At 47.8% G+C, this 20,244-nt stretch overlaps 1 protein-coding gene across 1 annotated transcript; it reads left to right on the top strand.

The window, feature by feature from the left end:
* Nucleotides 1–19,337: 19,337 nt before the first annotated feature.
* On the top strand, nt 19,338–19,757 carry LOC144102623 (uncharacterized). The gene has a single exon (XM_077635843.1). It carries the CDS (start codon nt 19,338–19,340, stop codon nt 19,755–19,757), a length of 420 nt encoding a protein of 139 aa, XP_077491969.1.
* Nucleotides 19,758–20,244: the final 487 nt, after the last annotated feature.

Here is a 20,244-nt window from a genome sequence, read left to right as displayed (position 1 = left end):
GTCTATCTGTCTCTTCTTGCTGCCTCTTTCCCTCCTCGCTATAGAGACGCATCGCCTCTTCTTTGCGTAAACCTAGCTTGGGAGCCAATTCTGACGTTTTTGCTAAATCCATACTTTCTGCCTTCGAGAGATCGGAAAGATCCGAGATAAAGCAAAAAACAAAAAAAGGAAATGAATCCTGGCACAGGCTCGCCACTTATATTTGTCACGAATCTCCCCGGAGAACACTCGGACCGAAAGAATGGACTAGGCGACAGGTGTACCCACACCAACGCATATTTAATACACCCTACGTGACACACACACACTAGAGCACGAAACTAACACAAAACACAAAGACTATAAATACACAGGACCCGGGCACACTGCTACCAGCGTCTACTAATAGCGGTCGGCGTTCGTGCTCACGATTGGTTCGGTGCGGCTGCGGCGTTGTATGAATCCAGTAGCCGGCGTCGAGGAGGCGTTCGACCTGCTTGGGCTGGCGTGGCTGGTGGCGTCGCTGGCTGCGTAGTACAAACTCCAGGTCCAAGCGCCCGTGAAGGTGATGCCGGTGTTGTTGACGGCGGGGGCACCGCCCGGATTGGTAGCAACAGCGCTGGAGACACACCTGACCGAAGCAGGTGGTAGCGTCCTTCATTGACTCCCCGGAACGGGCTCAGTCACAGTAGAAGTCCACGATGCGAAGCCCTAGAACGCGAGCTCACCGGAGCAGTAGCCGGCGTCGCTCTTTTCCAGCCGATGTGTCCCTGACAAGCAGAAGCATCCGCTTCTGTGCTGTTCCCCCCGTGCCTCACTCTCCCTCGCCCATTTATGGCCTCGGCCTTAGTCCACGTAAGCCTTGTCAATGTCTTCTTCTTATTCTCTTTTCCACCAATCATCTCTCTCCACCTCACCGAATGCTTCTCCACCAATCATCTTTCTCCACCTCACCTAATGCTTCTTCATCTTTATTCTTCGGTTATTCCACGTCGTCTTCTTATTTCTGCCTAACACGTGCGATCGCTATAGTTGCAGGTTAGACAAACTTTTGCACTCTCTTCAAGCCACGCTAATTGCGCTGCCCTGGTTGCTGTCTCTCCTTCTGTTTTGTTTTGCCTGTTGTATTTCCCAAGATGTCGAACTTTACTCGGTCCGAATGCCGAAGGCCGAATGGCCTGGCGGCCTCCTCCTCGAGCTCGTCGAGGAAGCGGTGCAGCCATCCGAGCGACCCCGACAGCGATGACACCATCGAGTACCTCAGCGAGGCGAGAAATGAGGACGGCTTTGAGACTTACCTCAGCCAGAAGACCAAGAGAAGACTGCTCAGAGCCGGATCATCATCCAGTGAGTCCACTGTAAAAACAAGGGGCAACACACCGGCACACACCATCCTCATCCTTCCTGTAGAGCCAACCGACAACATGAGGCGGCTTAACAGGCAAGTCTTCTCTGTAGAACTCGAGGCCATCGTGCCTAACGACATCAAAGACATTTGAGTGAATGCGCGGAAGAACATTGTAGCCATTGATGTCCACCACGCGGCTGCGTTCGAACCACTGCGGGCCATAACCCAGCTCGGCGGGTTATCAGTACGTACTGTTATCCCCCTCGGCGGGAACAAGTCCTCTTCCGGCGTAATTTATGACGTCGACGAGGCTATCACGCGAGATAATTTGCGCATACTCGTGAAGCCGGAAAATGATAGCGCCGTAATTTTACGCGTATCGCGTCTGGGAAATTCCTGTTGTGTTAAAATTTTGTTCCAGTCGACACCCTTCCATCACACGTGAAGGTGGGCCATTTTCGTCATGCAGTGCGGCCATTCATTCCGAAACCCCTGCAGTGCCACAAATTTTTGAAACTGGGTCATGTGAGCGGGGTCTGCGACAACACGAGTGTGCTCTCGTTGTGCCGGAGCTCACAGCGCTCAGTTATGTAATGCACAAGTGCTTAAGTGCGCCAACTGCAACGGGCCTCATGACGCCCCATCTAATAATTGTCCACGCTTAAAAAACGAGCGTGCCGTTCTAAAGCAAATGATTCGAGACACATCTACGCACCGTGAAGCTGCCGCGACAGTTCAGAAAAGACGTTCTCGCCGCAAGAAAAATTCAATAAAGTGTATTGCAAAAAGCAACCACATCGACGCGCCCACGGCACCTCCTTCTCAACCTCCTCTTGTGCCGCCACGCACTAGTGTGTCCAGTCCGGTAAATATTGCCAAGGATAATCAGACCTCTTCGTGTGCGGATGCTTGGCCAGCGCTTCCACCGTTATGTCTTACTGAGCCTCCTCAGCGCAAGCTCCCATCGCCGAGCTCACCTGTCGTTATAGAAGGGCTCCCAGAGCAAGATCGCCAAGCCCTCGTGATCCCCCGGACGGTGGTCAACGCCATTCGCCTTCTGATACCGGCCCTGCAATCGTCAACCGCCCGAAGCGTCTTACTGGTGCTGGACTCTATGGTTCCAGCACTACAAGGTCTTAAATATTATGGCTGGCCAGCTTCCCACGTTTCGTGAAGAAGTCAGGGGCGTTGCGGTCTTCCAGTGGAATGCAAGAGGCCTAAAGTCACGAATCGCCAGTGTTAGGCAATATGTTTTTAACCACTTCCCGATATTAGTCATCTGTGAAGCTAACTTATCCCAAGCAATCAGGCTTTCCGGGTACGAGCCCGTCTTTGCTCCGACATGCGGGGAGCGCAGCAAAATTCTGGTCTACATCCGCACCGACATAACATACGTTTGCTGCCCAGTTCAACCATGCAATGACAATCAGTACGTGTGTTTCATAGTCAAAAAAGGATCCATAGAGTTCACACTGATTGCGGCGTATGACTCCCCCTCCTCTCAATTGGACTGCGAGAGGTTGAAGACAGTTATGGAGTTAACCACCCGGGCTCCGTGGATTATTAGCGGAGATTTCAACGCCCACCACCAACTCTGGGGAGTCCTATAGTCAACGCCAGAGGGCTGAATCTGGCCTTATTTGCTGCAGAAAATGAACTTTCAGTAATGAACGACGGCAGCCCGACATACCTGAGAGGCAGTTCATACAGCAGTTGTCTAGACCTTACGCTAGTTTCGTGGTCTCTGCGCCGGCGTGTCCAGTGGTTTTGTGATGTGGAGACCCACGGGAGTGACCACATACCCACCTACCTCAAGATTCCAGGTCTTGGGGCGTCCGGCCTAGCTAAACACGCGCACATCGATTGGACGGCATTTAAAACTCGAATGGAAGAGGCGTGTAAAGAAGCCCTCACTTCCAGTTTGGAGGACATTATAGCAACAGCAATGTAGGCTGCTATAGGCTTCCTCACGCCAACTAGAATGCGCGCCAAATTTGATGTCGAATTAGACCACCTACGTGCTATTCGTCGGCGTGCAGAAATACGTTACAGACGGACGAAATGCGTAAGGGACCTCAGAGAGGCGCGTCGTGTGCAGAGGAAAATCAAGCCATGAATGAACACGCTGGCGGAACAGCGCTGGACGTCCTTCTGCCAATCTCTGGATTCTCTAAAGCCCATATTCCTCATTTGGCGGACAGTGCGGGGGCTTCAAACGCTTCCACAGCAAAGACAGCCTTTCTATGCGATGGCTCTGCATCAAAACCGTCATCAGACTGAAGTTACAACTGATTTCTGCAGGGCGATTGCAGGTGCAGTGACTACCTCTGGCTCCCAGCGTGTTCCTCCCGCATCAGGGGATTCATCGATGGATGATGTCTTTACTCGTGAGGAACTTGATGCTGCCCTGGCAGAATGTAAGCGTTCGTATGCACCCGGTCCAGATGGCATTACATATGCTGCGCTGTGCCACCTTGGCCACGACGCGCGTAGAGAGCTACTCAGCCTTTACAACCACTCGTGGCAAGACGGAGTTGTCCCTCCCCTGTTGAAATCCAGTCGCATGATACCATTACTAAAAGCAGGGAAATCCCCACTCGACCTGTCGTCATAATGGCCAATAGCTTTGGCCAGTTGTGTGGGAAAAGTCATGGAAAGAATGCTTCTGGCGCGTCTTGAGTGGTACCTTGAGCGCAATGCCGTGTATCCTAATGCCATGGCGAGTTTCCGACGGGGTCGCTCCTCTATAGACAACGTCATTGATCTTGTGTCCACAGTACAGCAACAGAAACGCCAGAAGCGCATGTGCGCGGCACTTTTTATTGGCATCAAAGGTGCATACGATAACGTGACACATGAGGCCATCCTTGATGCGCTAGAGGCTGTTAGAATCGGCGGACTGATGTATAGGTGGATCCAAAGCTATCTGACCAATAGGACATTTTTTTATTACGTGTGAAGATGGCTCCACACCCGTGCATTACACCTACCGGGGCGTGCCCCAGGGCGGAGTGCTCAGTCCTACTTTGTTTAATCTAACACTTATAAGACTTCAGGAGAACCTACCTAATACCGTCCATATCTCTATGTATGCCGATGACATCTGCATCTGGGCCTCCTCTGTGACGCGTCTCCAGGTGTGAGCAAGACTTCAGAGGGCAGAAACCATAACTTCCTATCTCCAAGAGCAAGGTCTGAGCGTGTCAGCCGAGAAGTGCGCTATAGTGGCATTCACGCGCAAATGTATGACTCGTTATCAGCTAACTCTTGACGGCCATGTCATTGCCTATCGTGCATCTCATAGTTTTTTAGGAATTGTTATAGATAGAAATTTACCATGGAGCCCGCATTGCAGCATTGTAAAGAAAAAACTAATCTATCGCACACCTGCTCAAATTCCTTGGCGGAAAATCATGGGGATTGTCGATTCTATCTATCCTGCAACTCTACAGAGCACTGTTATGGGGATTTTTCTGGTATAGTGCACCAGTGCTTTCAAACACATGCAAGACAAATTTGCGTGCCCTGCAAGCTATACAAGGTCAGGCACTTCGCACATGCCTGGGTCTCCCTTGAAGCGCATCAACAGTTGCTACCAATGCAATCGCCCTGGACTACCCACTATCGACGTATATAGCCCTTGAAACCCTGCGGATCCACATACGGCATCTAATAAGGATTCCACAGCACCACCCTGTGTCAGTGGCGAATCAAAGACCACACGCAGCGTTTTCAAACGTTATAGCAGCCCACCAGTCGTCCAACCCATCGCAGTTCACCCCGGCAGCACGGCCTTCCTCTGCGCTGTGGTGTCTGCGGGAGACATGCGTGCGCCTTAAAATTCCGGGCATAACGAAAAAATGGAACTTATCTACACCGGCCATTAAACAGTTGACACTCTGCCTACTCCACGCCGCATATAGTGACCGCACTCATGTGTATACAGATGGTTTGGTCTCAGGTACAAGTCCAACCTACGCCGTGGTGATTCCTGCGAGACAGACCAGTATTGTTCAGCAAACTTCGCATCGGACAACCTCCATCGGGTCAGAATTGGCCGTTCTTCGTGCGGCTGTGCAGTACGTCGCTGAACAAACACCCCACAAATGGGCTGTGTTCTGTGACTCAAAAGCAGCCTTACAGTGTCTTAATTCTGCTTTACGCCATAGCGATCACTATTAACTCGTAGCTGATTTAAGACATCTACAACACCAGGCGCAGGAAGAGGGTAACGACATTGTCTTCCAGTGGATTCCGGGACACTCTGGCATTATTGGAAACGACGCAGCTGACGCTGCAGCTCGAGCGGCTCACAGCAGTGCCAACATTGTCCAGATACCGTTGACAAGAGCCGACGCAGCAAGACATCTGCGAATGCTTGACCGAAGAGAGCTTTTAGCGTCATGGTCTTCTACTGACAACTCCACATGCCGTCTGCACCACCTAGAGCCCTTCCTCCAACTCAGTCCTCCGTCTGGTCTCTCCCGCTGCGATGCTACGCTGTTGTGTCGCCTGTGGCTGGGAGTGGCGTTCACAAATGCCTACTCCGACTTAATCGCAATGGCAGACTCTCCTGCGTGTGAGATGTGTGGGTGCGCCGAAAATATAGAACACCTTTGTAACTGCCCTCGGATTAAGCGTGAGCGTGCACTCCTGGCTGTAAGACTCCGGCGTTTAGATCCTCGGCCCCTTACTGAAGCCAAGAATCTGGATCCTTGGCGTAAGCCTTCATCGCAGAGGACAGCTTTGAAAGCACTTTTAAAGTTCTTGAAGGACTCAGGACTGAGTGCAAGATTGTGAACAATCAGTGTGTGCCCGTGTACCCTACAAGTAAAGGCCAACGGACAGGTGGAAAAGTGATCATATCTATTTGTTCTCTCCCTTTTCTATCTCCCCCTCCGTTCCCCTTCCCACGTGTAGAGTAGCATACCGGGCGCTGCCTAGTTCATCTCCCTGGCTTTCCTTCTTTCTCTCTCTCTCTGTATTTTTCATGCTCTGTCAGATACTCAGCACCATTATTTATACACACCTCAAGATACTTGCACTCATACACTACTTTTAGCGTGAACTCCTCTATTCTATGCTCGCCGCCCTCATCATTAAATATCATGACTGTAGATTTTTTCTTACTAAACTTGAAACCTAATCTTTCTACCTCTGTACCACAAATGTCTATCTACTTCTGCAAATTTTCTTTGTTGTCAGCCATTAGCACTCTATACCAAATATATTTGTCCCGGTAATGACTGTTTAATCAATTCCCATTGCTTGAAAAAAGAAAGGTTGAAGCCTAGTCCCCTCTTCTCTAGCTTGGTCTCTAACCCTTGCAACAAAGGCGACAGAGGACATCCTTGCCTAAGCCCCCGCTGTATCTCTATAAGCCCTGATACATTTTTTCCATTTTATAAGTTCTCTGCTACGGTTATATATATATATATATATATATATATATATATATATAGCAGATAAAGTAAGGGAAATGAGGGACTCGTTTTTGACAAACTTATGAAGGGAGCCAACAATCACCGAAACCAAGGTGCATAGGGGAATGTTTAATTTTTTTTAATGTGTTGTGCTAATCAGTAAGATAATGATACTAAGATTAATCTATCGCTTAAAGAAAATTGCTTATAAAGCAGCAGAAAAAGATTAATTACTCCATCTGCCTCATGCAATGTGCCCAGTATGTTCCACAAATAGTTTTTAATAACGTTGTTGTAGGCTCCCCTAATATCCAGAAATGCTAGCCATAGGGCCCTGTGTTCCTTTTTAGCAATCTCTATACACAGCGCCAATGAAAGCAGATTACCCTCCAACCTCCATTGTTTCCAGAACCCATTTTGTAGCTCCCCTAGCCCCCTTCGTTCTCCACCCAAACCTGCAGTCTGTCCTTTATAATCTGCATCACCCCCCTGTAAGCCACAGATGTCAATTTTATGGGACGGTAGTTACTTACGTCAGCTTTGTCCCCCTTTCTCTTATATATCATGTTCATTCTACTTAACCGCCGTTCATCGGGGGCTTTGCCATCCGCTATCATTTTATTCACTACGTGCATTATTGTTTGCTTGAATTTTGGTCCTAACTTCTTTATTAACATGATAGGAATACTATCTGGTCCTGTCGACGTGCCGATAGGAACCTTCTTCTCTGCCCTTTCCCACTCTCTTTGCTCAAGTGAAGCAACTGCAGTAACCAGTCTATCCTCCTTCGATAAATTATGTGCAACATTTCTTTCTTTGAATTTTTCTGTCATCCTCTTTCGTATGTGTTTCATTGCTTCATCCCCTTCTAGTCGAATGCCCTGATGTGTAAGAACCTTTGTCCTAGCCTGGTCTTGTTACTGATTGTATTTAGATGTTTCCATAATTTCTGAGCGGCTTTTCTATCCTTTTTATTTACTTTTTACATCCATTGGGCTCCCTTCTAGTTTTCTCATTAATCCCTTCTAGTTTGCTCATTAGTTTTCTTCTACACTTTACGAAGGTATCCCATTTTCTGTGTACTTCAGCTTCTGGTCTCCTCCTCCTCTTGGAATATTTGTGTTCCTTGGACGCTTCCTGACGTTTCTCTATCGCCTTCTTGACCTCCTTATCTCACCAACTCTTGGGCTTGCGTCTTTCCCCTTTTGGCTTGACTCGCACCTCGGATAGCTCTAACTCAAGTAATGAGTTAATTTGGTATAAGTTCATTCTGTTTCATTATCGTCAAAAATTATCTTCTCAATTTGTTTGGCTGCTGCTTCCAAATTGCTTTTCTGAGTAAAAATTCCCCTCTGATTGTTCATCTCGCTTCAGTCCTACATTGGTTTCCCTTCTGAAACTCAACTTGACACATTTGTGTTCATTACCAAGACTTCTAGACCCATGTTCATCTACGCTCCTTTCCCCTAATCTCTTATACATCCTCTCTGATATTACTGCATAATCTATCGTCAAGTTCAGACTCTTTGCCTCCCGTGTTATGAGCCCTTCCCACTTCACGGTACTGTTACATAGAAATAAATCATGCCTGTCACACATATCTAGAAGCATGCTTCCTGTCGGATCTGTGTACCCATCCAGATCTTCTATGTGTGCATTCATGTCGCCTAATATAATTATCTCGCCATGTCCTCCTCGTTCATCAATGTCGCTTGTAGTACATTCTAGCATTTTGCTGTTTCCTCTTCGGCATTAGCTCCCGTCCACAGGTATACAAAGCCAAGGAGTGTTTGCTCCCCTGCCACTTTTTCTTTTAGACATAAATGTTTCTTGCATCCCAGTTTAACCCTTTGAAAATTCATACTTTTATGAATGAATGCCCCAATTCCACCCCTCATTCTGCTGCCCTCTATTCTAATGCATTATTCCCATGTGTAGTCTCGGTTATAGGTGATGCCTTTGAACTAAACCATATACCATTAATTCCTCCTGCCTTTACAGTTCTTCTAGTTCCTCCCATTTCAGTCTATTCTTGCCACCTTGCATGTTAATGTAACCTATATTTGAATTAACTTTACCATGGCGCTTCTGCCTGTTTCTTCTCCTATGGGTCCATCGTCTCTTTGACCTTGGTTCTTCCTTGTCTACACTTGTTCCTTCAGAGCTCTGGGGCGCCCCAAAAAAGCTGTTGCCTCACGACCTATCCTACTACCCACCCTCTTGCCAGTGGCACCACCGTAGCGAATGCCATCCTGTGCAAAAGGGTGGAAGCTGACCTCGTACACGTCCCTGTTAACCTCCATTACCCTGTATCCTAGTCGTCGAGTCATTAACCTAATTACACGTTTAGCCTCAACGACCCTCCTTTCCGTTTCGCTAGACTGCCGCTGGACCTCTGGGCTTGTGCATATGGTCACATAAACACTCTGAGAGGCCACTTTAAGCCTACGCATCCCCACTTCTGTTTCTCGAGCTTCTGGCTCCTCCCTTTCAGCACATCGTTGAGACCAGCATGAATAACAACAAAGTGTTCGCCATCCATGTTGTCCCCCTCCACCTCCAGGGCTTTGGCCTTTGCATCTACTAACACTGCCCTGACTGGGCTCCACCTGCACCCACCTGTCCGCCTTCACTGTCGTCAAAACGCCTTCCTAAACCCTCGCAACGTTCGATTCACCGACTACCAGAACCCTTCTGCGCTCTGATCGTTCGCTTCCTGACTGCGACTGTTGCCCTCCGCATCGTCATAGCCGTCTCTCCCGCCGCCGTTCGCTTATGTCGCGCGTCACCGTGCCCGTTTTTACGTCTCTGTCTTCCCCACTCAGTCTGCTGCGCTACAGCACTGTTGGATCGACGAGACTCGTCCCCTACCTGACACTGCTCTGAACCGTAGTGCCTTGCGGGCCGCGACTTGAGCGCTTTTTCCTGCTCTTCTAGATGGGCCCGCTTTTCCGGCTCCTCTTTCAGCTCGCCGACAATTCGCTCCAACAGGTCCGCATTAGCCCCCTACCTTTTAAGCGACTCGGCGACCTGAGTTTCTAGCCTAATCCGTTCCTCTCCTTCCACCTTCAGGTCCCCTTTTATTTCCTTAATCCTAGCTGCCAATTCCCCTTTCAACGTCCGAACGGCCTCCTCAAAACGTTGACATAGCCTACACGCGAAGCTAGCCCCATCTGCCTCGGCTAAGCTCCTGAACTTGGTCTCTCCTTAATACCACCAACGGTCGCACTCCTGGCACCGCACTAACCCCCCGTACACGTTGACTTTCCTAGATTGCCAACCCATCGTACGGCCGACTACGTAACGTAAAAGCCCGTCAAAATTCCTGCACAAAAACCTTCGGCACACGCACATCCGCTAGCCTTCCTACCCTTAACGCGGTTTAAAACTACCGCCCCTACACCATGTAAAAGTGCAAATACCAAAAAATATGGGCTAAGGCTTAGCTAAAGTGTTATGCTTGGATATCTCGAAGCGAAAAGCTTCGTGGCGATGCTCGTGGTTTAGTTTAAGGTTTCATACATAGGGTTAGAATTTGGGTATACCTTTCTAGCTTTTCCAAAACGTGTTGTCTTAGGTATACAAAGCTTTCACAATCGTTATACAAGGCTATTAGAATCTCCAACTCCCACGCTACCACTTCTGGAACTTCTTCTCCTTGCATGGCGAAAGGTCAGACGACGGAGGCAGCGCGCGGTGGCGACGATGGCTGCGGCAGCAGCGGCCAAACTGAGCTCCGCGTGACGTCACTCGGTTTCACGGTCAGACGACGGTGCCCACAACGCCAAAGAACCACCGGAAACCAGGCCGAACGCAAGGTCGGAAAGAGAAGCCGAAAAGTGGTAGGTTCTCCTGCGATGCCTCTGATGGTTGGGGACGATGCCCGCCGGCCCGCCGCGGTGTCCACAACGCCAAAGAACCACCGGAAACCAGTCCTTTTTTTGTCCAACATAGTCACAGCGATTGGGGAAGATAACAGCCGCTTGCTCGCTGCGGCAGCGGCGGAGACTTCCGAAAGGGGATCGGCTGTGCTCAAACTTCAGGCATCCCCTCTTTCGGGTCCCATACTCCAACCGGGCAAAGCTCGGTGATTGGAACCAGCTGACACCTGGGTCCATTCCTCGTGGTCCTGGATGCCAGGCCTGGGAGCGATCACCATCGAGTTGCTCGGAGCCACCCAGTAGAAGCATAAGTGGTTGCTGCCAACAGGCCAGACTTGCTGTCGCCGTTGCTAAAGCAGACTGGCTGTCGCCGTTCGTAACAACCCCTCCGCGGCCCGAGAAATCTCGACTGGCCAGCGTTCCTGACCGCTGGGCAGGAAGAGATGGGCTTACGTCCCTGTTCATTTCCAGGCCTGCGACTTCAACTCCCTAGGCAAAACCCAAAGCACCAAACCACCAACAAATGAAAACATACATGGGACATTTCAAACAACAATGCGCTGCTCCTCATGTCAGCGCTCGGAATTCACTCAGGAGCCACCAGGCTTCCCTCTAGTGCCAAACAAAATCCTGCCCCAGAATACTGACTCTTCAATTTTGCCCGAATTTAGGGTCAAAGCGAGCGTCCGCGTCACATCTGAGATCGCCAAAGACAGACTGCTGTGTCGTACGATGAGCTGGGGTGCGTTAAAGCCTACAATATTTTGAAATGAAACTCCAATTTTTATCAATGTTCTGATCTCCCTATATCACCCGAATATCGAAAGTCTGCTTAAAATTTGGCTCACGCTCAGAATAATCTACAGGTTCTTCTCAAGAAGCTTGAACGCTCGAGACTGAGAATCAATGGTCGAGTTCAAATCTCTAAGATGCGACTGCGCATCACAATCCTTACTCACTTTCGTACTGGCGACCGACTTCCCTTAAACTCACTCTGTCATTTCTGCACCTCGTACCATTATCTGTACGCAAAGCAATCTGAGCTGTTCTGCACAAAACTCTGCAACCTCACTTCATTAGGTTAATCTCCGAATACCACAATCGGCTAACTAGCTAGGCGCCGCTAAACACCAGTACTCAAATGCGAACAAATACACGTACTTTCCTTGCTTCTGCATTGCATTAGCTACACTGTCGCGAACGGTTCGAATTAAGGAATCTACGTCTCGTCTAGACGAATCTTAGCTGCGCTCCTGCGAGTGCCCTTGTCATTTGGTATCACGGCAACTTGACATCCTACGCTGCTAAATCAATGACACAATAACCTTTATCGAACTTATAAGAAAAAGTAACAGCTGATCATATCCAAATCTTTAACCTAAAAAAAAAGTTGTCTTTCCTTCTCCGATTTCAGAAAAAAAAACGGTTACTTCGAACGGCTACGCGGGATGAAAGCTGATTCACCATCCCCGCGTTGAAAGAATTGGTACGGGGTCGCGCTCTAACTGATTGTACTGCTCTCAACGCATGACTGAACACAACCTAAAAAAAAATATTCCTGATCACTACTCTTAACTCCACGAACCCTCGAAGCGCTCAGAAGGCCCTGGTAGCGCATGCCAAGCCGAGAACCGACATTGGGTAACATGCTGTGCCCAGCGCGTGCAGCTGCTCTTTGTTCTCGCCCCAAGCAAGTCCGGCTACCCCTTTGCCCTGCGCGCTTCCTGGAATCCAGCGCCGAAAGTGAAGGACCCATCTTTCGGTTCGTGCGCCAGACAAGCCTGTATGTGTGGTCTGTGTTGCACGATCCCTGCGCTCGCATGCGCCGAGTGTTGCGCAAACAACCGACTTCTGAGCTCTCGGGTCGCTTTGCCTGTTCTCTCACCGCGCATTTATCAGGCGTGACCGGTCTGAGTCTTCTTGCAGGCTGATCCACCTTGAAGCATTTTGTGCCTGTTCTGGTCGGAAAACGTGCTCTTTCCTTTCCAATACTGCGGTCACCTTCAGAAGAACTTGCGCGTGACGCCTGACCTGTAACTGCAGCTCCGAGAATACAAGGTACAATTCGGGAAGGATTTCCTTTGCCTTCTGCCTCATTTCCATGTGTGCTAACATTATCACCTGTCTGCGCAGCTGAATATACGGCTTGACAATTCATTCGTTTTTTCTTATTCCTTGCTTTTTTCTTTTTTTCCGCCTAGACTGTTCCGTGCACGTCTCTTGATCAAAACTAGCGTCCTCTAGTTCTTCAGTCGCACCTCGAAAACCTTCATCCAATTCAAAGCTGACCTCCTTGCCTTCGCAGCAGAGTGTCAGCTCCACACAGCTGACAGACGGACCCTCAGCTGCCCCCGAGTTGGGCAGTTCGCTTCCCTGAAGGTAGTCCTCCGCCGCCTGCTTATCGCTCTGATTTCCTCTGAAACGCACTGATTGCCTAGAATCAGGCTCTCGTCCTCTGTCTCAGTGGGGCTTTCAATACTGCGTTTCAATACACCTAGAGGTCCGCAGTCTTTGTGCGCCAGCTTCGCTCAGGTAGCCACATCTCTGGCTTGTTCACTGACGCTGCAGTGACGCATTTCCTACCCATGCCGGTTAGTCGCCTTTACAGGCCACTTTCTAACGTCCTCGCGCTTAAAATCGGCACAGGTTTCTTTGGAGAGCTTTCTTCGGAGCTCTTCTAAATTGACCGTGTGGTTAGACTCCGATTCTCTGTCCTTAATCGCAGGCTTGCTATCTAACTGGGCGACTGTCTGTTTAGCATCTGTGGGGACTCTCTTTTGGCTCGGCTTTGTCCGACGCCATCCGTGCCCTTTGCTCACGTTTTCTGAACGTGCTGTCGCGGAGACGCACCTAGCTAACTCTGTGACAGTCTCTATGGCCACTTTCCTTTGGCTGCGCTTTTTCTTGTACCCTCCTTATCAGTAGTGCGCCATTTCAGAATGCTGTCTTACGGCGCCACGTCGGTCCAACTCGTCGCTGGACTGCAGCGTTAATGGCCCTGTCTGGAAGGAGATAGCATCGCTCTTCGATACTTCATTCCCATTAAGCCCGTTAAGCAGTGCCAGCCGCATTTTCTCGGCCTAGAGTTTAAGCACTAATCGCTATAGTTCTTTTCCTTTTTTTCAGCTTCGCACTTATGGCGTTCCTTCTCTTCTTCCCACTCCCGATCAGCTTCCTCCCTAACTTTACGTACTTTGTCCTCTTGGTCGTCTTTCTCTTTACATGCTTTTTCCTCCTGTACCAAGTTCTACGTATTTAAAAGATGATCGTTATTCTCGACATGCCTGTAAATGGTCTTGCATAGCTCAGGTTTTGCTATTTTGCTCTGCAATTCTGCTGTCAGCTCCTCGCATAACAACAGCAAGTCCGACTTCGGCAATTTCATTTGGTTCATGACCTCGCTTTCTCAGCTTTGGCTCTCCTGTCTAATAATATTTCGTGAGAGTAACCCCTCTATATTGACAAACACTCAATTCCCAGAGGTTCAAGATTATTCTCTGCAAATAGGAAGCCCAGCGAATCACATAGCAAAAGCCCAAAAACTCACCCATAGAGAAACCACGATGTCGCACAATGCATCCAAGCTGCTGCCAACCAGTATTGGAATTGGCCCTTCAATCTCACCGCAGGCCAGCAGTGTTGGAGATGGGGCTTCAACCCCACCGCAGGTCATTAGTGATGGCGATTGCGCTTCAACAGCACCGGTGCCACCAGAGTTGGAGATGGCGGGGCCCTTGAGTAGGCTGACTCGTTCAGCACCGCAGGTCCCGCCTCCGAAGGACGTCGGACTCCGTTAAGGAGGAAACTGTACATTGGGTTTATTTACATTTTTACTAGAGTAAAGATCAGAAGAGAGCATCAAATGTGTGGACCTATTCGAATGCACTCGCTGTCAAGTTTTATAGCGTTCATCTTCCCTAGATTCCCAAGGTTGAGGGCACCCTCGGCGGGGTGGATATCCGTGGTGGACAAACGCCGGGGTGGACAAACGCGGGTAAAGGACATCCTGCTCGAAATCAAAAGGAAGAAATGGGCTTGGGCAGGGCATACGATGCGAAGGCAAGATAACCGCTGGCTCTGAAGGGTAACGGGGTGGGTTCCAAGAGAAGGAAAGCGTGCTAGGGGCGGCAGAAAGTTAGGTGGGAGGATGAGAATAAGAAGTGCAGTGGATGTAATAAGGCTAATGATGATGACCACAGGAAAAATAATTATTCCCAGTATGTTTAGGTGTTGCCATAAAAGGCATGGCCTGACTGTTTTACTTAAATGCTGAAAACATACCATCTATATATTTTGTGAGCGCTTTCGTCCTGCACAGCTCTACCAATAGTGGAACGCTTTATTCTTACGTTGGTGTAAAGTTATACGCGCTTTGACAGTCACAGCACGTTCGTTTTGAAGGTTTTGTGTGTGGTCCTTAGTAAATTTTGTTTGCTGCGTTTCATTTCAGCTTACTATTGCAAGTTCTGCTCAGGCTACGTTGACTACAGCCTCTTGTCTGCTGCAACCCAGACCGAGGCGTTCGAATCTGAGGTGAGACGTAAGTTTATTAATACCATTAGGCAGACAGATAGGAGTGATTTCATCTGCCCCGTTCGAAATTACACCCTGGTGTGGTGACCGAAGAGTCCTGCCTTTCTGATCTAATTGAACAGGAATGTATCTACCTCGTATTGAGCTATAAGAGACGTTTAAGCATCGGGATCGGCGAGGCGCAGCGCTAACATTAACGCGATAGCGTTAATGCTTCCGTTCTGCGGGAAAGCCGACGTCGTTGTCGTCGGCATTGTGAGCTACAAGTCCCTGGAGAAGCAACATAGGTGGGCCACGTAGGTCACGTGACCCTGTGGCGTCGTCACAACCTGGCCCCTCGGATTATGAGCAAACTGACCACCGTTGCAGGCGGCAGTTAAACTAATTATTGGTCGCGAGAGGTAGCCCGGGAAGAGCAACCCGGGTCGCCGGAGCTCCACCGATTGCAGCATCTGCCATCGAAAGGTGGTGGTGCTTCCCTTAACCGCTGCACCATTGCGGAAGGAGTGGTGTGAGTACTCCCAGGGACCTACGAATATAAAGTGGAGAATGACCATTAAGACATATATGGGTATAGTTTATATGGGTATGGGTATAGTTCCAGTTTTTTCAAGTGCCGTGTTTGTAGTTGAAGACACTCGCATTCATTTTCCCGCTACATCGCATCTATTGGCAGGCGTGTTTGTATACCATATGCAAAGTGAAATAGGTTGTGCAGATGATCAGTACAGCTTCGCAGACGCAGGAGGAAAACTTTGTCACAGCCTTATGTTGTAGAATGAAAAATATGAGTCGCTACAAAGGCGTGCTCTGGAGCTGTCGTTTGTTTAGAAAATAAATATGAAGGCTTGGTAAAATAACAACATATATGGCGACATCATTACCAATCCTTGGACGTATTAGTGCTTGCTAATATTTGTATTATTTGCTTTTTTTCTATTCCTTAAGTGGTATATACTGACCACTAAGACAACATCCAAACAAATTTGATGCAGGGCGATGAACTTCTTTATTTTAAAGTCATTCAGGACTCGACCATCAAAGTAGTCCGGTTGCGCCTGAATTCGACAGTGCTGTCACACAGCTTATAACACATACGGCTAGGGAGAAATAGCCCGTTAAGACCATTATAATTTAAGGAATAAAATGGTTCCCTCTTCCCCTGTGCTGAGAAGCCAACCAGAACACCCTTCTGGTTAACATCCATGTCTTCCCTCTTCCTTTTAATCTCTCTTCGTTTTTGGCAACGATTACACATGGTAATGAAACCGCTGGTTTGTGAAAACGTTATTGGTATCCGTTTAGGTTGGCTGCCATCTACTGCTGTGCTTTGGGCTCAAGCTGAACCGCGTCTGCTTATAGTGGCCGCAGGTAATTTTAACACGCCTGCTTAGGCCTCAATGCCCGCATCCTTTGTTGCTACGACTCGTGTGCTAAAACCACAGAAGTGCTTACGCGAAACTTCCGATGAGGCTGATGTCGCTGTTTAAGTTAGTACTGAGAACTCTGCAAGGCTATAGACAAGCCAGTCTAATATAGCTAGCGGTTCAGTTCTCGCCTTAGCCTGTACTCTAACGTGCAATATGAGCATGTGTATTTTCAATACCACTTAAAGGTTACCTGCTGACAATTTGAAGCAAGTTGTATGCTTAACTATTATTCTGTTTATAGGTAACGTCTGTATAAAACAGATGTTACAGATTAAATGCTTTCGAGTGACGTGTCGCAATTTGCGCTCCCACGTGTTTCAGGTAGATCTTCTGGAGTGCGCGAAGCTCTCGGTTCCGGAAAAAAATGGCTTCAAAGATACCACGCATCCAGTCTTTCACAGATAGCGCAATATGGGAATGCGTTGTCTAAGGCGCGGCCGTTATGTTTTCCGGCTGGTAACTGGCCTGGATAATGCCATTCAGGTCGGTATAGTGCCATAGTGGCCGTGTAGGTAGGGGTGCTGGCTCTCTACAAAATGTGCGATTTGATTGTTATCTCCACTTGAATCGACTTTAAATGAGTATACACGACCGAGAATATGCGCACAAATTTCTGGTAGTATTTTGATAAATAAAGGCTAAGAAAAGCCTTGCCGAAAACCTCACCTGAAGAGTTCGACAATCAGCTGAATATTGTGAATGGTAATGTTATTAGTCAAGCATGAGAACACATCTTTAGTTGCTGCCTCGAACACCCAGTGTTCCTTAGAAAGATGCAGATTGCCAATGTTGCTGTTGTTCAGAAGGGTCTAGACAGAAATGAAATACTAGATTCTCACGTCATATTCATTGTAACCATTTTTCTAAGTGCTTAAAATATGCAATATTTGCCAATATCAGGTTCTGCGATAAACATTGCATACTAAGCTGTAGACAGCAAATTTTTAAGAACCGGATTTAAATCGCCTTTATTGACCCGAAGATAAGCAATTTAACAGTCCTTTGTGCGGAAGCTTCTTGCTTAGTTCCTTCATTGACTTTTGAAAAGCGTCTGATAAGCCACCGAACAATTTTTGTTAAACTCGAGCGCTACGATTTCGTAATATAAGCATGTAGTAATCTGATATGTAACTGTATATACTTTATAATAAAACTGTTCGAAATATTATTATAGATTGTTGATAGTAACATACGGAAGTAATCGTTGTGGCGCTTGGCGTCACCCTCCTTCCAGAGCTGTGTGAAGATACTTTTGAAGCGCTTAAAAGCGCATGTCAGAAGGCGTTAATTTGCTCGTTATCTCTTCAATTTTTCTTCTTTTTTGACCGCGTGTGGCACATGCACAGTTTGTAGTATACCAGAAGAAGCAGTGTTCATTTTCTCATCGAATTCGTTTCTAGTGATTGCTCCCGTTGTATGTCTTTTTCTGCATATTGTGTTGTAAATGTACACCGATGACAGTTAGACGTCTGCCTCTGTTGACAGACTGCGATATTAGAGTAAAGAAGGGACCGCCATAATCGAAAACGGAGCTTTTATAAGAATGCAAATACAACAAATCAAAAGCAAGTCTCGCCATCACCATCCTGTTTTGCAATAAACGTGCCTGCGCCCCCGCACAAAAATTTATGCCGCTGATCCTTGGGGATGAGCGACTGTGCTTTTGACTTCAGAACGGCGGAAATCAATCCTTATCTGTGGAATTGGCGAGTTTGAATCAAGTTACAAAACAAATTAAGTTTTCTCTGCCATAACTGCGTCGTTCGTTGCTGGACAAACCTTAAGTACTCAAAAGAGCCAGAAAAAAAAATTCTTGGAACAGTAACTCTATGGAGTTGGAGTAATCCTTAGTTCTTTTTTTAAAGTTTCGCTGAGGAAAAAGTTGTCTGGCGTTCAACGTGGCCCCAGTTATACGAGTGAAGGGTCTGCTAAGCATCCACTGTCTGAAATAAAATGCCAAGGTTAGTGGTCAAGTTAAGGTACCCAATAGTCATAATCAATCAAGTGGTCATACTACTAGGCAAAAGGGCGCTACAACAAAGGAAATGCAGAGGACATGCTTCCTTTGTTGTGCCACCCTCTTGGCTCGCTTCTGTCATGCTGTAGTAGTAAATGGCACTGTGTTAGCTTGGACCAAGTGCCCTTTCCTAAGAACCTGAGATCCGAGATACAGGAAGAATATATATTCAGTAAACTTAAGTAAAATTATAAGACGTTATTGGGGTTCCAAACATGCGGGCGTTAAGCATCACGTAGCGGAATAATGCGATTCCCATTAGGACCGTGACGCTCGGCTCGAGCAGAAATAAAATGGTATTTACCGCTTCTTTAAAATCCGCCTTTCGATGAACCCATTGGCGATCGATGGGTTTTTCCATGCGCTGTGTCGCTCTTAACGCTGAGTACAGTTCAATTACACAGTGCTAATTCGCAGAAACATTCGGGCGACAGGTTGAAGAGTATAAAAATAGTACTTCCTTTTTTCACAGATGTTTTATGGCTTTCATTTGATCCCAAATGATGAGTAGATCACCTGTATTTGTCTTGAATAGCTGGCCATTCTCTGCATCGCAGGTACTTCTACAGCGGCAGACTGCAGGCAGCAAATGTCAGCGAAGCATTCTACACTCGAACAGCGGCTTTTAAATATATGGTACCGGAACTTGCACAGCAATGCGTAGATTACGATGACTTTTATATACAGCCTGGTGACGTGTATGCCTTTCTAGACAACATTCTCACGATGGCTGAACAGGACGCAGATGCGCCTGCGACGGAGATGCTTCGGAAACAAGGCCTTCGGGTGTTGTCCTCGACCAGTCTCGTCTCGTGCTTGGAGCGCACCGTCAACTATGTGCTCGACCATGTCGCCGGTGTTCCTGAGATGGCTGTGATCTCGGCTGTGTATGAATGGGCACAGCAGCAGTGCACTAATCGGCAGCAGCAGGACAGTGGATCAGCTGTCGGCGTTCGCGAAATGATGCAACCTTTTTTCTCCAAGCTTCGATTTCTCGCAGTTTCAGCAACTAACTTTGCCAGAGGCCTCGCTTCTTGGGGTATATTCGATGACAATGAGGCGCTGGCATTGTTGAGCAACATCATTGTCGACGACCCCAGCACGATGCCTCCTGGTTTCTGTAAAATTAGAGAGAAGCACTTTTAGACCCGGACTTTGGGAAGGCTGGCTGAAAGTGGTCAGCAATGGAAGTTGCGAATTTGTGTATGGTTTAAAATACATGGAAGGCTTTCTTCAGCGTGCAAGGTATGCATCCTTATAGCCAATATGGAACGCTTTTTTTTGTATTAGCTAGTTCCGAAAATATGCATTCTGCTTTGGCGCTACCCGATATGGTGGAGATCTAGAATCTTGTTTCTTGTATATTTTCTGCAACTAATTAAGTTTTTCGCGTGATCCGGCTGTTTACCGTTACTGCTACGAGTCATAGCATATTTGTTGCCACGTTTTTGTTGTAATGGTTCGAAGAAATTCTGGCGCGTATAAGCCAAAAAATAAACACTTGTACTCCTGAATTCGCTGGTATATATATATATTTTTTCGCTGTCGCCTTTGTAAATCTTTCTAAAGCCTTCGTCAGTAACACATCATGTATATTCACTGAGCATGGCGTTGTTTCTCTCCTAAAGGTGAG

Source organism: Amblyomma americanum, chromosome 8, assembly GCF_052857255.1.
Source record: "Amblyomma americanum isolate KBUSLIRL-KWMA chromosome 8, ASM5285725v1, whole genome shotgun sequence".
Taxonomy (NCBI): Eukaryota; Metazoa; Arthropoda; class Arachnida; order Ixodida; family Ixodidae; genus Amblyomma; species Amblyomma americanum.
This window is presented reverse-complemented; position numbering and strand designations above follow the sequence as displayed.

Excerpts from the sequence above, each read along its gene's own strand:
- LOC144102623 (XM_077635843.1), top strand. The coding sequence starts at position 19,338 with ATGGCTGAACAGGACGCAGATGCGCCTGCGACGGAGATGCTTCGGAAA.